The 22941-nt window shown below is 35.7% G+C and overlaps 2 protein-coding genes across 8 annotated transcripts; one reads left to right on the top strand and one right to left on the bottom strand.

The window, feature by feature from the left end:
• Positions 1-1328: 1328 nt before the first annotated feature.
• On the bottom strand, positions 1329-20603 carry LOC105383857 (microtubule-associated protein tau). 7 transcript variants are annotated; one of them, XM_038119616.2, is made up of 10 exons: positions 13555-13647; positions 7577-8960; positions 7376-7419; positions 7080-7236; positions 6600-6808; positions 6301-6486; positions 5791-5826; positions 4855-5025; positions 4644-4687; positions 2802-4390 (listed from the first exon to the last, which is right to left on the bottom strand). In XM_038119616.2, the coding sequence occupies exons 1-9, from the start codon at positions 13630-13632 to the stop codon at positions 4661-4663; spliced, it is 2292 nt and encodes a 763-aa protein (XP_037975544.2). In that variant the 5' UTR covers positions 13633-13647; the 3' UTR covers positions 2802-4390; positions 4644-4660. The 7 variants fall into 7 exon arrangements, with proteins under 7 accessions (XP_037975542.2, XP_048477580.1, XP_037975540.2 ...); XM_038119614.2 differs by lacking the exons at positions 2802-4390; positions 4644-4687; positions 4855-5025; positions 13555-13647 and adding exons at positions 1329-2221; positions 11699-11829; positions 20472-20603; XM_038119611.2 differs by lacking the exon at positions 4644-4687.
• LOC125488612 lies at positions 14014-15414 on the top strand. Its single transcript, XM_048621624.1, has 2 exons — positions 14014-14255; positions 14759-15414. The coding sequence occupies exons 1-2, from the start codon at positions 14192-14194 to the stop codon at positions 14974-14976; spliced, it is 282 nt and encodes a 93-aa protein (XP_048477581.1). The 5' UTR covers positions 14014-14191; the 3' UTR covers positions 14977-15414.
• Positions 20604-22941: the final 2338 nt, after the last annotated feature.

Below are 22941 nucleotides of genomic sequence, written 5' to 3'. Positions count from 1 at the left end.
ATATTATGATAAGTTCACTCGAAAATTCATAAACCTATATAACATTATAAAATATTGCGATAGGACATTTTGTCATTGTGAATTAATTTCATTTGATTATTATTGTATGTATTGTCAATAAACATTATTTTATTTCGTGTTAAGTGCCATAATTTAATGTATTAACAACTGATAAATAATTATTGTAATGCATAACCATGTACACCAAATAAACAAAATATAAAACATATTGTTGTTTTCTTCATGATTTTACATAATTATTCCGTTATTCAATATAACATAGCATTTCACCGGCTGGCCTTAGATCTGCCGTGTATTATCTGATATATTCAGTACTTATATAATGATTTTATATTGATGAACCTAAATTAGAAAATGAATTTATGTCCTAATCGGCTGTGACATATTCAAAATGATGGTAGAGTATTTAATATAATCTTGACGTTAAAAAATTATTGAAAGACTCAACTTTGAAATTCGAATGATTTAAATATAAATTTAATTTGATCTGTCAAACTTTGGTCAAAGTACCAACTATACTAGTGTCAATCAGTTCTACAGCACGCCCTACCATACTTGAATATTTAACTGAAAGGGTTGACAACACGAAATAAAATACGAACTTTGAAGTTTTTCAATTTATTGCTTTTAAAACAACACAGTACATTATATAGGATCATCTACTTACACAGTGTGTTCATCTACCGGCTATTGTGCATTCACGTCTAAACAGGTAGGTACCTAGACCTACATATTTTACTGGTATCCTCTCGGCTTCAACATAAGCCAGGACCCCAATTCTCGACCACACTAGTTTCTAATGCCAGTGGCGCAACGTAACGCCTTGTAAATAGTACCTAACCATTTTGCAATGAATTCTAACACTAGACATTAAAAACTAGTGGTCGAGAATTGGGGTCCTGGTTTTACTTTGGAGGAAAGTTGTTCTGCTTGGTACGAGTGTGTACTTAACTACCATAAGGTATATTTTTGAGAGGCTGTGGTTTTGCTTCGTTCATGCCCACTATCTCGCATCTAAATAGTTCTAGGTTCTATACTTAATATATTTTATCATCTTTTGCATTATTTTTATAAGACATAGTTATATTTATGGACGGAAATATACCAACTTACAACGATAGTAATAGTTAAGTACTGATAAATTATTTTGAAGAAATGATTTCTAACAACGGTATGTTTGTAATCGTTCTCAAGAATCTCAAGTCAACGCGTAGTCATAGGTAATTCCCACTTGATTCTGCACTTGATCCTTAGAACTTGACGTCATACAAAAAAAAATTACTTAAGTACCTACAAACATTTATTTTTATTGTACTTAGGTTTCTGTTTCGTTAACTCGTTACTGTACTGCATGTAGGTATGATTTCATGACAATATTGATGCAATTTTTTGTGAGATCTTTCTAAAAGTATGTTATGCAATTAAAATATCATACACTGGGTTTAATCATCATATTGATAAGGTGCATAGCATTGTAAAATATTCATAATTCATACATGATAATATAATGTTGTTGAAATTTTCATGACATTCAGTTTGAATTGAAGATTACCAGATAACTTTCTACTGTAATAAAGGTAAAGTGATTTTTTCTAACAAATACTTTCTTCATTCGATAACGAAATTCAATAACATCAACCCAATAAGTAGGTATATCTACAAACTTAAGTTTAAATTTCTAATGAACTAACAGTTTAACACCAATAGATGCACCGAGAGAAGATTTAAAATGCCCAATAAGCTACAGTGTTAGATTCCTTACAGTAGATTTGCGAGGTCATTATCTTTAGCACAATAACACTTGGTGCGAGTGTGAGAGACGACATCAATGATAAAGTAACCCCCGATTTCAGTTTAGAATTGAATGCAAATACAGCTCTGTGATTGGCTGTTGCTCAAAACCTCAGAAACTGGGGGGTCATGGGCAAAGTGTTCAGTAGACGGTGAAAGCCGGGCGTTGGCTGAGCGGGCCGCCTCGGCTGCATGCAGACCTGGTCGGCTCGCGCGCGCTCATTGGTCGAGCCATCGATGCTCGTCTGTTCCTCTCGTTGTTCCTGCTGATGCGTCGCTCCTCTTCCTCCGTGTAGTCTCTGCGGGGCGAGCGGGCGGAGCGCGGGGTGCGCGGGGCGCGGGCCGACCGCGTGCGGGTCAACGGCCGCTGTTGTTCTGTCCACTCGTTTATGGACATGTAGTAGTTGTCCTGGATAACATAGAATTTGTTAGATCATTGTCATTGATCATTGTCAAGTAAAGGTTTTTTTTTACATTTTAGAGAGATGCTTTGCTGGTTTATTAAGGAGTGATCTTGTAACAATACGCAAAGACAGGACATCCAGTTATTTCCGGATATTTTTGTTACCTAAGTATAAGTAAGTACTTAAAAATGCTTAAATACGTTACAATTCTTTTAAGTAGATATGTAGAAAACTGAAAGTTCAGTTTTCAGTTTCACCATTAATTTTAATATTTTATTTGCTGGCTGAATTGAATTCCGGAATGATACCCTTAAAATAAATGTATAAGTAACACAAATATATAGGTATAGGTACTTACATAGTCCGTTGGTCACTAAGGTCTAAGTGCGGGCCGGTGCAAGTGACTGCAAATTACTTACACTACTTCAGTACTTAATAATAATAAATATATTGCAAAAAGCACACTCAAATAATTACATTTTCCTGTACTTTTTCAAACTAAACATGATACGTCTAAACATTGATGTCAGTGCTCTTAATGCCTAGGTTTAAACTCAAGTATTTCATACAATGAAACCACATGTCTTTTTGTATAATTTTGTTAATATATTAAATATTCGACAAATTACATAAAGGTAGTTCTCAACTCGTTCCACGCTTCTCATACTTACTAACATTTTATCATGTAACTTAAGTAATATCTACTAATGTTGTCTTTTAGCTTTAATGATTGGTTAAGTAAAAAAAATGAATGCTAATCAATTTTCAAAAAATGCAACAAAATATTTATGTTTCTTTATATTTTACAGATTCTTACAAGTATAAAATTAATAAAGCTAAATAATGATAAGGTATATGCCAAAAACATAATTAATTTGTAGTTAGAAACCCCTACTTAAAAAAAACTCGAAGAAACAAAAATGTATGTGCTACTTTGAATCTAAGAAATTAATAATTAGGTAGAAAATTGTTCTAGCACATGAATGAAAATAATGAACGAAAGATGATTTAAGTTTTGTGACGCGAAAGCTTCCACATTTAGATAAAAAGCACTATCTAAACTACAAGACTTTACATGTACCTATGTATTACGTAGTTATATAAGAATATTATAAAACATTTATAAGTCTAGTAATAACTGGTCAGTCCATCAAAAGCCCAAACCTTTCTCGTCATAGCAATGTAGCATCAGCAAGAAATTTACGAAAACATCCATGGCAATTGAAAAATATATTAAATGTTATATATATAATAATGTAAAACCGCACAATTGAGAATATAATTCTTCATATTTAGAAAAACCGTGCATTTTTCATTATACTGACGTTACATAGCTACGTGAAAATTCCGGTCATTCATACAAATTACGTGATAGTTCCCTCCAAATAAATTCATTTTGTTTGGATACAAAGCTGTAAGTTTTATACATTGCATTATACAAAACAATTAAATACTGAGTCCATTATAAAAAAATACAAGATACCTACAAAATATACATGAATATACTTAATATATTTACGAATATCAGTGCAATTTTATATTTTTGCATTTACTTGAACAGAATATGTCCAGATGCGATCTACAAGTGACTAATGTTTTGGTACTTTGGTTCTGCTTTACTTAGTTACAAAAAAAATATGCCAATATTATTCTACTTTATTATAAAGTTATAAACGGTGTAATAAAGATCTATCGGTACGTGTCATTATGCATATTTAATTGCATATGTAGCAAAATAATAGATTAACAAATGAACAAAATCTTTATTTCATTGATCTATTGGCATATGCTGTTAAGAAGTTTGAATTAATTATAAGAAATAACATAATAGAAACTAGACACATTTATCATAGTCAAACCAATCCTGACCATAGTAACAAATAAATTTAACAAGAAGGATAATGAAAATCCCTACATATTGTCTACAAAGATATGCTACAAACATTGACATCGGTATAATCTACCTTTTCCGGGGTACGCACCAAAATTACGCATCGAGGTTACAGTAAGTAGTTATGTAAAGTTATAACAAGGGTATAAACAAAAATAATACAAAATTATTTTGGACTTTTTAACGTCAAAGATTGGAAAATGACGTCGTAGATTTTTCACGGATGCTGATTCAGATTCACGTCTGACTTTGGTGCTTGCGCCGATGCCGTCGGAACTGGACTCTAAAAAATAAAATTGAATAGATTAAATTCTTGCCAGACTTATCTTATAAGTACCTCTACTTATTACTAATAAGTATATAAGTGAAATTGGTTATGCACAAAACAATAAGAAAAACAACCGAAAACCATACAGCAATAAAAATGAAACGAAAAAAAACCAAACACAAACAAAAGAACAGATGTGATGTGACAGTCAGAGATGTTAGTCAAAAACCCAACCGAAAACAACGATCACCTTCAAAGCAGTGGATACCTTATTTCAAAACCAAATCAATAAAATTTGTATAAATACTCGGGCTGAAACAAAAAATAATGAACATGAAACAAACAATGCGGATAATGATAAAAATAAATCGAATACGACGGATGATATGAATGATTTCCATCACCGTTAAAGAAGCGAAAACATAAAAGAACAGAAAAACAGTAAATTGTGGACAGTAACACATCTTCGTTAGCCTCACCTCCTGGCGTGACTCCGTCCGGCTGATGGGGGCCGGCGACACGCCGCTCACTTGCTTGATGTAGTTCTTGTCATCGAATATTTTCACATCTCCACCCTTAGGCTTGTGCTTAACGTTATCCAGGGAACCCACTTTGCTTTGTGCTTTGAATTCCAACTTTTGGTTTTCAATCTGTTTGCAAAATTTTGGTGTGCGAATAAAACGTGGGACAAGAAAGTACAAGAATAATTAGAGCAAAGCAAATGTTAAATCTATAAGTGTATTTGACAGAAAACAGTCACAAGGTGTAAAAGTGGGTTTGTAAAATATAGAACGTCACATTTTAGCAATAAACAGCAGTCAAATAATAATAATGTGGCATCATCATCACAATAATCAGTGTAAAATGAAGTGTAAAAAATATAATTCTATCACAGCAAGACAAAATGTATCCCTGAAACTTAACTAAGTAAGTACTCGTAACTCGTAAGTGTATCTGTGTTAATTATGTGATCAGTGCAACTGTGTTTAGATTTTGACCATCAATGAGTTTTGTGTAATATTATGTTTTCGATCTCTAATAAAAAAAAATGGAATTGGCAAAAAAGATATTGTAACAGGAGATCAAGGCGAATTTGAACAATAATCAAAAATAATTATGTACATTTCCAAAGCCATTCTTCAAAACGGTGATCGCAGCCCCTCTTCATTTCATCACAATCCGAGTGAGAATCTAACGTGATCGATCAAACTGACCTTACTCCACAACACATGGAAGGCAATACGTTTATGTGATGCCCTCCACCTCGGCAACGCCCACTTTACATACTAGAAACAATAACATCATATATCTCTCGAACCACAAAGACCTTGACTTATCGAAGGTGCATAGTGATCACACGAACATTTTGGATACACGAGCAAATATACGACAGCACACTGTCATTAGTTACTCACTGTTTTTGTACCGCTTTTAACAGCCTGAATTGTTGACTGAAGGAAAATTACAATAGCATTATATTTTGAACATTAATATGTGTGCGAGTCTACTAGTCGCCTAGGCTTTGTGCAAGATTCTTTCTGTGAATACGTATTGGCAAATAATCCTTGTAAAAACCTACATTATGTATGCTATCTACACAGTCATCATCATCTACTGTGATAACGAAAGCTTCTATCAATACTGTGACTTTATAAGCCGACACTCTGCTATTTATAGTTTTTACTGGAATTTTACGATAGTTTCTGCTAGCCACTTACGCAAATTCTCGTGTGATAAAACATTATTGTGATTCAATACGATTAGATTCATATATTATGTGATTGATACTGTGTTAAGCCTATGGAGCTTTGCTATTTACAGACAGTACCTACCTACCTGCAATTTTCATTTTTTTTCAAATTTTCATGAGATTGCCAGTTTGCAAAATAATGATCTACTTCACGTGAGGAAAAAAATATAGTTACCTTAACATCACCCCCTCCTGGTTTGTGGGTGATATTCACGGTTGAAGAGACTTTTGGTTTAGCTTTCTCTTTAAAATCTAACTTCTTAGTTTCAATCTTCTTGTCTCCTCCACCTGGTTTGTACGTCGCGTTTTGAAGGGAACCAATCTTTGAACTTGCATTCCATTCCAATTTGGTTGTTGTGATCTGATGAACAAAGTTTAGTTTAGTTATGAAACTTAATTCAATAAAAAAACTCCTTCATACTTAAATACTTAGTCAATAACAAAAGGTCAAAAAGCATATAGGTATTCTTTTACCTTTTTGGCCCCACCACTGGGAGCGTATGTGTCGTTTTTGGCGGCAATCTTTGGTGTAACATTATTGAAATCCAATTTTCTGTTTTCAATTTTGACCTTCCCACCACCTGGTTTGTAAGTGGCGTTGTCCAGAGACCCAATCTTTGATTTCACAGCCTTGATATTTGGAGAAGGAGCGTTACCAACTTGGATTTTATTCATTGGAACTTCTGTAAACAAATAAAACTATACTTAATAATTATTTTCGAACAAATTTAGCTAAAAAATTGAAGTAGGTACTTACAACACGTTCATGTAAAAGCTAATTTAGTTAATTATTCAGAACCAAGATGGAAATAGATTAATCGATATTGTTGACATACACGTAAATAGGTAACCTTACCTCTACCCTCTACCTAAATATTGACGATCGTAAGTAGTTTAAAAACATATTTATATCATAAGCACTGTCGGATATCTTATTGGTAAGGATAAACTCACTTTTCTTTTCACCGGGAACGGGGCTTTCTGGTGTTTTGGCAGCGGCACTCTTGCTGGAAGAGCGGGAGAGGCTCGGCTTCAAACTTCCATTGGACTTCTCCTTTGGAATCCTGCTCGGGGTCTTCTTGTTCGGGGAGTTGGGCGAACCGTTGAGATCCTAGCGATGTGTTAAATTATCGAATAAGTCCTTGAAAAGGATCTACTTTCTAAGAGAGTTTACCAAGACTAATACATAGCAAAAGGTGAAGAATTGTATCGTCTATAGATATTTAAATGTAGAGATTATTTTTACTTACATTTCCTTGAGTAGATTCGTCGACGCCACTGTCATTATCACCATCTGTAACGTGGAGAAAATAAATGTGTTAGTTAAAGTTAAATAGATTACTACTTACCTCCAAGTACATAATTAATATTACGAAACATTTTCTTTAAAAATAATAAGAAAAAAAATAAGTGTTTTGGCTCGTCTCAATATTAAAGTTATTTCGTTTTACCTTTAGTTCTGTATTTTGGAGCAGATGCAGTCTTTCTCGGTGTAGACTTCTTGGAATCGCTAGAATTTGTATTCAATTCAGTAGGTTTCTTCAGCATTGAAATAGGTGGTTTAGAGTCCATCACAGGAGATTTCGGAGGATATTTAATTGGAGTTGTATCAATGTTCGATTTCGACTCTGTTTTTGCTTGAGAGCTTGGTGTCTTAGGACGCTGTGGCTCTGGTGGTCCATTCTGATTTGGTGCCGTTTTGAAAACATTTTGAGCGGGCTGCTTCAGCTCTGGCGAGTCCTCGCTGCGAGACAGAGATGGTGAGCGGTCTGACATATCCACTTTGTTTTGACTTTGTTCAACAGGTTTACCAAGGCTCATATTTTTCGATGCCGTTGATATATTCTGTAGAACCACGTCGTCATCATCATCGGCCCGTTTTCTATTTGTGGCTGTTGGTAGGGATTCTATAAAGGAATCTGTCATTTTAGTTGAAATTCTCGATTCCGGCCGGTCAGAAACTTCTTGTCCTTTTACGCTTTCTTTAGAACCACGAATGTTGTCCTGACTTTCAACTTTGCTCTCCTGAATAAAGCCAAGACCGGGGCTTCGGCTAATCATATCGTCCACCCTTCCTCCAACAACGCTGATAGACTTGCGGCGGTCATCTTCCACTTTTAATGGACTTGGTGCTCCAAGAGGAGCTGCAACGCTGTAGCTTCTACTTTTTGGGGCTCCTGGAACATCATATGTCTCCATTTTGTTAGAATTTTGATTTTCATTGCTTACGCTTTGAGTATCCAGATTGCTTTGTTTATTTGGCGCTGCGTTTAAAGTCTCAGCGCCCTTGATAGAGCCCTGAGATGATTGTCTAGACAAGGCCTGTTGCGTATACGGGGCTGCTGTAGACGGTGCACCGTTTCGAATGACTCCGTTAGACTGTTGAGGAAGCAACGGTCTAGTTCCGTCAGGGGTGACCCCTCCCCCGAATTGCGGTGGCTGCCTCGGACCGAACTGAAGGTTGTTCGGTGGAGGAGCTCTCAGGGGTGCTCCGGTGAGAGGTTGCTGCGGCCGCGGGGCTTGCTGCGGCGCGAAGGGCTGCTGGGTGGCAGGTCGCGGCGGAACCGGCAGGCGAGGTCCCTGGTTCTGCGGCGGGCCGGGCGGGGCGGGGCCGCGGGGCGCGGGGGTGCCGGGGCGAGGTGCGAACTGCGGCGGGTTGGTGACGGGGCCGCCGGGCTGGAACTGCGGGCGCTGCTGCGGGGCGCCGGGCGCGGCGGGGCGCGGGGCCGGCGGGTAGAACGAGGAGCGCGAGTCGGCGCGCGCGAGCGGCGGGCGCGGCGGCGGCTGACTCGGCGGGGCTGCGCTGCCACTCGGCGGTCGACCTTCCACCGGGCCCTACATGCAAATATACACCATCCAATTACTTTGAAACTAATTCTAACTTGCTACTGTTTCGCTATGTTCTATACACTGTACCGGGAGATTTAGATAGTGATAAGCTGTAATTTCGTTAAGTACAACAACCAACATTTACCGAAAGTTTTAATGCATTTGGCAGCATGTCAAGATACATTAGCGTCGAACATAAAATGCGGTTTTTTAGACATACCTACCTACATAAAAATTTGTGACGCATTTTAGATAGGTAGAGTTGGATTAAAAAGCAATACCTACATGACTCTAACAAGTTCCTCAGGTATTTTGTAAGTAATCGCACGATTTGTGCAACCCAAATTTGGCAGTGTTCTCTTTTATTAGTAGTTTAATATTGGAAATTTGGCAAAATACATAATGCCTTTAGTAAGAGGATGGATCACGATATGACCGTGGGTGGGGGCGGTGCGGCGCGCGCCGTCACCGGCCCTCACTCACTGAATCAAAACAAAAGCATATTACACGAATTTCTCTACAACCTCCACACATCTTACTAACATTAATACAATCATCATCATCAGGTAAGAATCGTCCACAACCAGAAAATACCTTGTATAACTTATTTATAATTGAGCATCAGCATACTAATAATCTAAGTGTATGGATCCGTATACCTATTGATTTAATTTCTATTCAAAGCGAAGATCATGATACACTATGTTATCAATTTGTCTGTACGTACCTAGTTATATGTAGGTTTTATAAGCCTAATTAGGATAGGTATATTGTTATCCATTGTAACGTAAACTACCTACGGCATTTAATCTTCCGGAAACAAAAAACTTTAGGTTAGTAATGAAATAAACGGCATTTCCAAGTCAGGGCTGAGCATTCCCCCACATGGCTCGGCTCTCGACCCCCTTATTTTTTTCTTTTTCGTTTGAACATCGGCCGATAGATAGAACTTGTCACGAACTCGGCTAGTAGGTCAATTTGGCTTCAACTGTAGCTATTTTAATCATTATTATTATGATATGAGAAAATCTTCTGGAATTGCTAAATCATTAAAATAATTATGACCTGTTTATGGCTCATATTGGTAGTAGGTTGGTAGTAGTATGCCTTACTCGAAGATTATTATTAATGCCATTCGGAAACTAACAGGCGATTTGGACGAGATATGCCAGCATTACTGCAAACATGTAAACAACTCAAAATATCCGTTAATTTCCAGAAACTTTCATAACATACCAAAATAACCTTTTAGTACCAAAATAAATGCTAAAAGTGAAACCGGGAAATCGTGATCTATAAGGTATGAGACAGTTCAGATGATCACCGTAGATCTTTTTAAAAAAAAATTTTTTATTCTAAACTTGTAAGCCTTGAGACACTTTGTCCATTTGGCTTATTAATATTTTTATAATTATTTAACCATAACATCCATCCTCTTATCAGGTCCTCTTTTATACTTCCTAACTCCTGAAACGGATTGACTGACATATTATTACGGAACTTTCAAAACATAGCTACGAATCCCGAAGTAATTATTAGATATCCGTCAATATTTTCATTGTTTATCCATCCACTATGATCTAGAATTCTAGTTACTACAACATTTAGTTAAGCCTCAGGATTTGCCGTTGCGTTCCAACTGGCAAGTTTAGTGTTATAGTCACGCATGTTCTTTATCTATTGGATTCGTCTTTTGCAAGGTCTCGTTGTACGATAAATTGGTTACCACCCTGTATGTTAGGGTTTCTCCGATACCCATATATTACAATGTTCTGTCTAACTTACTGAAAACTTCATGAATCATCTGATTGCAGAAATTATCTGATTAGATAGCCTTGATGGAAACCCCTATTATGGCATGGGCGTGTGATTGTTATATGAAAATTAATTTCACAATTTTTGCTGCCTACCTATACCTATGTATGTAAATAAGTACCATTTTTCATAGGTTAGTTAAGTACTCGTGGGTAGTTATATAGACTGCAAACGTTTTTTGTTGAATGATATAGAAGATACAGAAAGTTCTGTCACAGCCAGTGAAAAATCAATATTATATCGGTAGGTAAGTACGTCGGAGCAAACTGGCTCACCCTCGCGTGATCTAACGTATTGGTAGCTACCAGGCAAGCATCAAAACAAAATGTCAAAATTTAAATAAAATACTCGTAAATTTAGTGTTGGAGCGAACAGAAATGCTTATTCTTTACCCATACATATTATAATATAAAATAGTAGAGAGAACAAAACAAATATAATAAGAAAAGTTGTAATGATATAGAAACAAAAGTTAACATTATTTTGTCAACTGATTAAAGTTTCATCCAAGTTTCTAAGTCGGCGCAAAGTTACATGTAGACTTGGCGGTTTCGTTTAGCTTATCAGATGAAGTGTTGGTTCAATTGATTACTTAATAGAGCTGAAGTCGACTAAGGAGCGAGCTTCTTTCACTTCTTGTGAAGGCAAATGGAAATTATCGCTTTTCATCACGTATAATTCATCGCCTTGCAAAAGGCTGGCTTTACAGCTTGAAAAGGGCAATTTCATTCCTATTGTACGCCGCCATACAATTGAAACCTGTAAAGTTACGTGGGCGATGCACATTTAGGTAAAAACGTTGAAAAAAACTTTCAGACAGAGTTTTGTTCTTCTAAATAAACTTTTCTGAATACCAGGAGTTTATGAATGTGCAGTAGGTGCGAGGTAAAGTACTCAGTGCTCTCGTGCAGTGATGTCACGAGGCTTACCCGACTGCCGCTGTTAGCATCCATACTTCAGACTTCAAAGTTTATGTTCTTCAAAACTATAAAGTCGAAAATCCTAGGTCATAATTCTTCTTTAGACGAGGCGTTCGCTTATTCGCGATATCTCCTTGAAACTATAAAGACAGTAAAGTTTTTATTAGTTTACGAGTCGCGAGTCGTTCATTCTACTGCCATAAGGTGCCTTTAGTGTTATCGATGAACTTTGATGCTAAGTGATGTCAAAGCCGCGGTGAATGATAACTTGATCAGTGAGATATGACGATATATAGTAATTTACTAAAATAATGAATGGTTAGTACCTAGGTATTTGTTGATGGATGGGAGGATTATTTATTTCGTGATAAATGAACGATGTTTTTACTACAAGTTATATTTAGTTTTCAAATTCACTAATCTAACTACACATAAGTTTTAAGTAAGTTACCTAATGATATAAGTAGATTTAGTTAAAACTGATGAGATCTGTGTATTTAATCTGTGAGAATAAATTAGAATAAACATATTTAAGGTTCAGGTTTAGTATATTGATATTAAAAATAAAAAGCTTTACGATTGACGTAAGATTATTCAGACTATAATATACCTACATATGTAATATGTAGATCATAAGTACCTATAATTTTTATAATTAAAAAGGATACCTATACCTATTTGCAAATAACTATAAATAGTTTATATTCATATGTCATAACACTCCTAACACTACAATACCATGTGGGATATTAGTGGTAATTATGAACCTTTACTGAAATTAAAAGCACCTAGGAACTAAATTCAAGATTTGAATGTTATGTACTAAAAAACTTAGGTATCTGAATTTGAAAAACATATTTTTTTATTACAAATCCTTAAAAAAACAAAACTTTGAAATAACTAGATAAACAGAAACAGCAACTTGTATTAATACTTAAGTATACTGAGTCACTGCACTGAGAGGTCAGAGACTGAGTGAGTCATCAGCATCACACCATTATAGTGTTTCACATGTTAGACAAACCCATTTGACAAGTCTTTAGTAATGGTGAGAGTGTAGAGAACCGTACATTTTATCATAGCCTTGGTGAGCTCGAAATGAGCTTCCCTCATTGACGCACCAATTGTAGGTGTCTTATACTTCCGGCGCACCCCTCTGGGTCATCAACGACTGACAAATAATATCTGTAATCTTAATGGCTAATCCTTTTAACTCGGTTCAAACGCTAGTAGCATTGATATAAGTTTATCATCGACCTGCTAAGAAGAACATCACGACCGGTAATCTTAAAGCAGTTTTCAAAAAACAACTTATGAAACTGTTGAAAAATAACTTTAATTGAGAAAAGTATTAGAAACCTACACATTTTTATTCACAAGAATGGAAAGTTTACCCTGCAAATAAACAATACAGCCTCATATAATAACAATAACAAAATAATTCAAATAAACATACATAATGTGACGACAACAAACTACTTCAACACGCTAATAGTAAATTTACCAACATGATTCAACTCTACATTCTAATAAATTAAACAGTAAGTATTTACGGTTCTCGAGGAAAATTAATTTCCCCCAAGTGGCCGAGGTGGCTGACGGTAAAAACAAAAACAAATCGTACTAAATTGAGGTCACATGTGCATTGAAACATATCGTGGAATCGACACAGGGACACTCTCAAAGGGGCTTGTCTAACCTTCACCTACAAATTCATAATTTAAGACTTCCTGTAAATGAATGGCTAAGAAACAAATGATGGTGACTACCTCAAAATTACCATAGGATTCATTTCAGTGATATGGTAAAATTAGCTTCTAAAATTCTTGGTATTCTTCACAAGTAGTAATAACGTAAGTACTTACGTACAACCGCAAAAATTGCCGTATCAATTGATAATAGCAAGAATACACAGTTTTATCGAAGTCATATTGCACATACATGGACAGCTATCTTGAAATGACGTTCATGAAGACCTTTAAAACGTGTCTATCTTATTCGGCTGATTATAGATAGTGAAGCAATGAGGAATAGAGGTTTAACGGCTTATGTTACTGATAATGTAAAGAAAGCCACTTCACTGCTTGGACAGAACACCTAAGAGATAATGCAAACAAGATAAGTACAACGTAGGTAGGAAGGATAAATGCGTAGAAGGAATCACCAGTACCAGTACAAAGTACATCAAACACGACAAGTTGAATGAATTGCCGGACAAAAGGCAGAGTTCCTGGATCAACCGCTAATTATACCAATTGAGAATACCTACTGCTCATATAGGTACTCCAGTTACAAGACGTGCGTATATAAAAAACTAGATGGGAGACAGGCAGTGGACTGGCGTCACACAATCTGGCGTCAGAGCGGCGTGACGCGCTCGCGCTGCCCGCTCGAGCCAAATGTGACTCAGAACCGCACAATCTATAAAACCAAGACGCTTCCTAAACAACGCACATTTCATATCAAATCCTCAGTGAATCAACACGTCCAGTGCCCAATCAAATGTTTGTGAACGGTGTGCAAGTTATCAGTTCAAGGTTGGAAAACATTACTCTCGATATTTCAAGTGAGTTTAAATTTTTTATCGCTTTAATAAATTATCGTGTTTTATGCGAATTGTAACGAGTTTTTCCGTAAAGAATTGTAAGTCTTTACTGCAAAGTTTGGTGGAAAATTTATGTTGGTACAATATGCTTTCAAGGACGTGACTTGATCGAATCACTGATAGAGTTTGAGTGCTTATTAGATAATGCAGTGTTTCGCCAAAAGCCTTTTCGCCGAACCAATAATTTTCCATAAATTTTACGTTAGGAATAAATTTCCCTGAATAATCGCAATAATTTGTGAAGTTGATGCGATTTTTGTCCTCTTTAGCAAGGTATCTGATGTAAACAACAATGTCCATAAAATTCCTGAAAACTCGTATTTTTTCCTTGTTGCGATTCCCAAAATTCAAAAGATTTCTAGTGCCAAAAATATTCTAATGACGATAAAATCCACGTGCATACATAGAAAATAAACATTACTCAAAGAGTATAACTAACATTATTTATTTTTTTTGCTTTCCAGAAATGCAGCCGAAGCCAGAACGCCCGGTGGTCTCGAAGGCTGACGTGCCCAAGCTGCACCTCACGCCCTCGCACCTGAGCAGCACCAGGGTACATTGCAGTCCAGAGCAGACCCTCAGCAACCCCTGTCTGCTGAAGCCCCAGCACGAGATCCCGCCCACCCCACCGCCTCAAGCCAACACACAACCCCCAGAATTCTTCCCCAAAAGATTCGGATAGGTTGTAAATACAGTTAGCTGAAGGTATACCAAATATTGTAAATGGCATCATGCCATGCTCCAGAGATTGGGGTTCGGACTTTTTGCTAAAGTCAGACGGAAATATCTCGACCGGCGATTGCGTCAAGCCGGGTCGAGTCCTGACGCAGGCGGGGAAAGTGGAACTATAAACGAATATTTATGTATGTTTATTTATGAGTTTTCTAGGGTAATGTTTGTGGAAAATGAGAATTTTTTCTAAATGAATTTATGAGCTAGGAAGTAAACGTGACAATATTGTTTGTATTTTTAAATGTGACAAACTACACGCGAGTCCGCGTTGATCTATGTGTGACAATAATAAAAAGACTTGGAAGTGGATTCCTATTCAAGTGTAAATAACCATTTTTAATAAGTTTTAAGTATAAGTTTATGCGTAATAAACATTATTTGAAACAAATGTCTCGATTTTTGGAACTTATTGATAGAACCTTGTACTCGTATGTATTGTACAACGTAGAAATTAAAGTATTAAATACAACGAATCAACGAGGAACATGGAAGGAGCCTTCGGTGACATAAATACAGCACCAATACTAACTTGGCTGTGATCGACTGATAAGTAATCTAACTGACTTATGCTAATAACCACTTTACCATGTACACAAAATGAAGAAAAACTTAAGTACCTACCTACATAAGTTAGTAATAAAAAAGGCACACATTTTTGAACTGATTGCCTCGTTAATTTATTGTAAACATGAGGATCAATATAATGATGAAGGATCCAAGGTTTAATATTGTAAACTAGATCAAACATGGCTTGGATAGCTATATATATCGCATCCAGTGGCGTGTTTTGGGAGAGGCCTACGTCCAGTAGTGGACTGCTATTGGCTGATGATGGTGAAGCATGACTCACGACGAAGTTGTAGAGATTACAGTTGTAGTGGCAAGAATCAATTGTTATTACTTGACCTAAGACGCCAGAAAAATGCAACTTTTAGCAAAATTAAGAAATAATGCAAAGTGGGTTTTAAATCTATGGTTTATGATCGTACAAATAAAATAGGTACTTACCACTACCGATAATAAAACTGCCTATTTAGATACCTTCAGTCCAATGTTTATTTATTTAATTACTTTAAACGGATCTAAGAACGAATCATTATCAAAAACGCTATAAAAGATTAGATAGAACATAACATTAATTGGTTCACTTACGTCATAGTCATCTGATGACGTACATAAAACAAGTTTCTTAGCATTTCTAATTAGTGTCACTATAAAATTATACATAATAATAAACTAGATAAAATTTCACAAAGTTCCTCGAATATAAAGGTAAATTTTTTTGTTATCACCCATAAAAAAACATGTTTTTTAATGTTACAAAAAGCTCTCAAGGAAGCACTTACTAAAACAAGAATCCTCCTAATTTCAACAAAAGGCAAGAAAGATCAGCTGTTTGTCGGCTGATAGTAATCCCATGGAGAGGTATAAATAAGGAAGTTCATTATAGTAGTTGTTTATCTTTCGTTCACGTGGTAAGATCTCAAGAAGTAAAATTCAGTAATTGAAGGAGGAAACCAGTGGGTAGATCATATCTGCCAAATACCAGTGATGGTTGGCAAAGTTGGGATATATGAGTTGTCTAGACCACGAACAAAGAAATATTGTCGAATATAATATCAATTATTCAACGTAAAATTTTGCAATTATTTATTGATTGTCATGATTATTAGTCGACCACCATTTCACAAAGGCTGTCACAGTTCCGCTTCACCGATAGCTGATTATGATGTTGAAGTGTAGGTATATCTTGTTAGCTTGAGGCGATAAATAAATTCCGTTTAAACCTCTTTGATTTTATTGTCATAAGTAGAAGGTGCTTAATTGTAATCAAAGTCAATAAACCCTCCAATGATTATGACGAATAACTAGCTAGTTAGTAGGAACTACTTGTGAAATTAAGGAAATTTAATGTTTTTAATGTTACCCCGAGTGTTCTTAGCCATATTCTATCTAAAGCAGACAAGCCGTTCAAAAGTTCTGCGACTTTTAGTGCCAATTTCTCCATAGACGGTTAGAGCATAACCAGGTATTAGTGGTTGACTTTTGACACATCTGTCAAGAATTTTATATGGAGATGACGCATAATTGATGAACCAATCATAATCGGTTAGAAAACCGACTCTATGGTGAAATTGGCACTAGTGTTATATGTCGTTAACGGTGGTCAGGTTCTTACCATTACTTATTTGTTACATTATCTTTGGGTCTAATGCAAAAAGGTACACTTTTACTCGTCATTGGACGGTAACTAAATCTTTACTATCCTCATACATATTAATGATGCAGAAAACACATCATTTCCGTAGGATGCGATAGCGGGAGCTAGCTGCATTAGACAGTATGGGCCTTTATCAGAAGCAATGTTGGCTTTATAATAATAGGTCATTGTATATGAATATGACTCAAGAAATTGCAGATTTTAGAATGCTACATGCTCATTAACATCACACAGTTTTATATTAATCCGATACGGCCTAAAATAATGAAAATAATACGAAGTTGTGAAATGGCCGATTAGACATCTTATTTTATTTTAATGATATTAAAACATGGACAGGGTCTATATTTAGAAGCAAAGTCAGTATACCTAGAATTAGAAAAAAATACCATAAAATATTAAATAGAGGATAATATTATTAAGTTTACTGACGCAAATAAATGTTGATGCGCCATATTAAATAAATAGAATTAGCCCCTGTTTCACAATGTCTGGTTGGTAAATACCTGTAAGATAAAATACATGCTGTCACTTTCTGATATTATTTTTTTGATAGTGACAGCATGTATTTTATCTCACAGGTATTTACCAACCAGACAGACATTGTCACTAATCAGACATTGTGAAACAGGGCCTTAAAATAATATAAAAATGTCTGAAAGGTAACTGACTTGTAAAAAAAGGCTTTGTTCGCGAATTATATATGAATGGTATGCCAAAATTCATTTAAGTATGTAGAGCTATTTGTGGAAGAGCGATCAATTGAAACATCGCACTATTGTCTGCTTTATGTTCCTATATGCCTGTTATATACAGGGTTATTTGCAAGTAGACCTGATCCTTTCAAGAGGTGATAGAGGAAGGCATTTCCAGTCGATTATACCCTATAATGCATTATCCGAAACTTAACCATTTCAAAGATATTTAATATTTTTTGAATTTTTGCCAAAATTTCATGTTTAAATCCGATAATAAAAAAAACTAGCCATATTTCAATACTTTTTTTGTTTCTTTAGCATTAGTAACATCTTAATAAACTAATTAAAATAATCAAATGTCCATTATTCGACTTAAATAAGACACAATACCTCAAAATAGATAAACATTTTTTAAAAATATTCAAAACCTTAAAACAAATAAGTTAAATTAAAAAAGAATTTCATATAACAATTTTTTGTGCACTTCAGCTTAAAAACATTGTCAACTTATAAGCTTTCAAATGAGATATTTCAATATCAAATCGATTTAGGTATCACTAAGATATGGCCAAAACAATCAGAGAAAGCGGAGAAAACTCAACAGGGGTTTCCATACTAAAGTGAACAGGACTGAAAACCATCACACTTTTTACCTTTAAATTGCGCTAATTTTGTTAGTTTTTCTGATGAATTTTGTCCGCCTTCTCTGATTGTTTTGACCATATCTTGGTGATACCTAAATCGATTTGATATTGAAATATCTCATTTGAAAGCTTATAAGTTGACAATGTTTTTAAGCTGAAGTGCACAAAAAATTGTTATATGAAATTCTTTTTTAATTTAACTTATTTGTATTTAGGTTTTGAATATTTTTATAAAATGTTTATCTATTTTGAGGTATTGTGTCTAATTTAAGTCGAATAATGCACATTTGATTATTTTAATTAGTTTATTAAGATGTTACTAATGCTAAAGAAACAAAAAAAGTATTGAAATATGGCTAGTTTTTTTTATTTTCGGTTTTAAACATGAAATTTTGGCAAAAATACAAAAAACCTTTAATATTAAATATCTTTGAAATGGTTAAGTTTCGGATAATGCATTATAAGATATAATCGACTAGAAATGCCTTCCTCTATCTCCTCCTGAAAGGATCAGGTCTACTTACCAATAACCCTGTATATATATTACTTTGACAAACTGAAATATTCGTTACAATGTTTTAATTATGGTTATACTCGTAGACTGATGTTATTATTTATTGAAGAATTCATAAAGCTTTTTATCACTTTAAATAGGTTTACAAATTAAGTTGTGTGTGTATTTTGACTTATTGACTGACATTATTACAGTATTAACTTTAGTGTTTCGAACTCATTTGTAAACGTTATCTAAACGTAAAATACAGTCTATGAATTAGGGGTAAGATCTTAAATGAGAGCAGTCGGACCGTAAACAGGCCACAAATGTAATTTGTACGTAGGATGCGATGACTCGATCAGAGTCAGCAGAGCAAGTGAGCCAATTGCTGTTATTGCGAATGTCTCCGGGCAATTCGGTCTGACACCGATTCGTGAACTTGTTTACTAGACTTTTTCTGCAAGGTACGATACGCTACAAAAAATATACTTACAGGTATGCTTATGATCTTTACCGATAGGCAATTCTGTAATAATTCATCTGAGATTCATAGATAAATGTATGAATTATTGATATTTGCATTCAAGATGAATACGATGAATTCATAATAGTATAATTTAGCAGTGTCTACCTAGTTAATAACAAATATGTCGATAAGAAACATACTGACTCTCAAAATAGCAGTTTTTATTTTACATTTTAATGATGAATATCTACTCGAGAACTAGCAGTAAGACTTGAATCCATCAAGACAGAAAGTCATCTGCCTGTAACCAAGAAACGATCAGATACAACTGAAATCAGGACATAGAATAGAATAGAATAGAATAAATCTTTATTCAAAGAAAACAACTTATGCTATTACATACATCCCACAAAACCAAATGTTAATATGGTTTGACATAGGTACATACTTCTAATAATAGCTTGTACTAGCTACGCACTAACAATAGTCATGGCCGGTCGATACTGTCCATACTGTCTGTACATAATGTCATACCAAGTAAGGGTAGACGGTTATGTTTATAATAAGTATACATGGAACTTGAAATGAACCGAATCAACCAAAAATTTAACGCATAAATGCCTGTAAAACCCAATCAATTATGGACCTACTTCCGAATAATACCTACGTTGGGGTTGGGATCTGAAAGTATTCACAAAAAAACAGAAGGAATTTTCCTAAAAAGGTCACATGGTTCACCTCAATGGGGACATACACACCGGTGCCGAACTAAAATATGATGAAAACGTGCAATCGATAAAACTGTACACAAGGGCTAATAACTATTCGTATATTACGTCGAATTGCCGAACGATTGACTAGAATGTTCAGTGGGTTGCGGGAAGCTCGCTAAGTGCTCGGTAAACTAAAGATCGGCTTACCTTGTACCAGGGCAACAGTCACTGGCAAGAGATTGGTTGGTGATAATGTATGTGATGGGCTGGAGAGCTATAGAGTGTCACTGGTCCGGGCGCACCGCTCGCCTCGAAAGAGCAAAATCGTGTGCCGCGGAGCCTACGACCTCTGCCGGCGCTGAAGCCTCGGGACAGAGTTTACACGAGTCTAGAAGCGGCTATTCTAAGTCTCCATACAATACAGTCCAAACAAACTCCTTCATAAAGTTCAGCATTGTGAAACTCCGTATCTAACTGAAAGTTTTCATTCAGTAAAACTTGGCCGCAAACTTCATTATGTTAATTAGAATTTTACTTCCGTTAGTTTGCGTGATGTCGTTTTGTTTACCAACAAAGCTGCAATCGTGTTAGAAAGGTAATTATATGATAGTAAAATGGTCGTGTCTGGATGTTCGTAGCGCTACCCAGGGCGCGTCCTGCGCGGGGTGCGCGCGCATCAGAAACCAGCAGCCATTTTAAATTTAGGACTTCAGGCACAGGGCTACTATGCTTCCTTAACTCGACCAATAGTCGAGAGTCTTAGTAAAAAGTTCACTCATCATCACAATCCGATCACGTCCCCACTGCTGGGGCACGGTACTCCTTCCAATGAAGGAAGGGTTTCAGACCTAGTCCACCAACTGGCATATTGCGGGTTGGAGGACAAAGTTAACTGTTGGTATGATATCCTTGTACAAAATCGTCTGTGGGCTTTCCATTTCTTTGCGGTAGGTTTTTCTCTCCGGGTTTTTTTTATCTTAAATTCTTTAAGTACCAAGTAGAAAATCCAGCTGTTGCCGCCATTTAACGAGTTAATAACTGTGGTTTTCTATTGTTCCCCAGTGTTTGCTTGAAGTCTCTAAAGTGGAATATCAATGAGCTTGTGATTATGACTCATTGGGATTACCATGGTTCCACTAAACTTATATAATTTACACTTGCACTTTTCACAAAAACATACAATTCTGGGTGTAGTTATAATTTCTTATTGCACTCGAAGAAAGTAGGTTCGAGACGAGCCAAACACATATATTCTATGAACTAACTTCCCACTTACTCGTACATACCAAGTTGTGGTGACTCATTGACGAACTCTGTACCTGCAACAAAAAGTAAGTGGCGTAAGTTTTATTCATGAAAATGACACATCATACGGGAGTTCGAGATTTGATCATATTAGGTACGTAGGTCTGACGTAGGTACTTGATGATTTGATAATATTACGTAGGTACTTGATAGCTTCATCTGATTTAATCCACGTATCATCCCAACAAATTCGTAGGTAAACTAATAGTAACTATATTATTTAACTAATAAGCTCTTATTTGGAAATCAGTACAAGATGAAAAATTGCTTTGCTATCACCAGTAGTACGATAGTATTCCTAAACTTTTGTGCTACAAGATCAACGCACACTTTTTTGCAGGTTATTAATATGAAATACCATCCCTTATTCATTAATTTACTATCTGTAGATCGCTAGCTGGTGAGCTCACCAGCTCAACCTGCTGGCCTCCGACAGAGACGGACGGAAGCGCCTTGTTTCAGCCCCAAACTCCTCGGAGCAGCGGGAATGAAGATATTTCCCGTGGGAATTCCATGATAAAAAGTTGCATTTGTGTTACGTCAATCCAAGGGTATCAGATTCCTACATATAAGATACGTTTTCCCGTGAAAGAGCAACAAACATTCATATTCATAAAGCCGGCATTATAATATTAGTAGGACATTAATTTAATTAATTTAGCTCATATCTTACGAGACCTAACTCTGTTCCAGACAACTTAATTTATTATTTAGCTCCCGGCAGGTCAAATAGGTATTTAGTCAGCGAAAACTACTTTGCCTTGATTTACGTTTATGACTTAGAAACGATGCTTAAGATGTCTATCATATAGCTTAATTAATACAACACAGCTTTTCGCATATGAAAACTATAGCTGTTATAAGTTTGTCGCGTTTTTCTGTCTGTTTAGCTATACCTATGATTAACGTTTTGTTTTGAAATGGATGGACAAAAGTATCTTGGGCAGACAAGGTAGGCACTTGAAGAAAATATCTACCTAAGTACCTTAATCACAAATTACAGCAATTACCTAAGCTATTTGGGCTCCCCTGGCTAAATGCCAGAAAGAAGCACTGGATAGGAAACATAAAAACACGAAAAAAACAAACTGCGTGCATCTATGCACTGCACCGACTGCGCGAAAATGAACCTTGAGGATACCGCATTTATTTACACTGAAGGGAGGAAATTTATCATTGCCACCAATATGAACAACAGTCAATACTATAATGTAGGTACAACTCTATTTGCATCCCACATGACTACAATAAGTACAAATTCTATAAAGTAAGAAATTCAAAATACATGGCAGGTAATAGCCAAAGGGTGGTAATCATGTTTTTTGTAGACTGTAAAAATTAAGTGTCAGATTAAAGAGAAACTCTGTAAAAA

The sequence above is a fragment of the Plutella xylostella genome, chromosome 6, assembly GCF_932276165.1.
Source record: "Plutella xylostella chromosome 6, ilPluXylo3.1, whole genome shotgun sequence".
Lineage (NCBI taxonomy): Eukaryota > Metazoa > Arthropoda > Insecta > Lepidoptera > Plutellidae > Plutella > Plutella xylostella.
The sequence above is the reverse complement of the archived record's forward strand: the minus strand, read 5'-3'. Positions and strand labels throughout refer to the sequence as shown.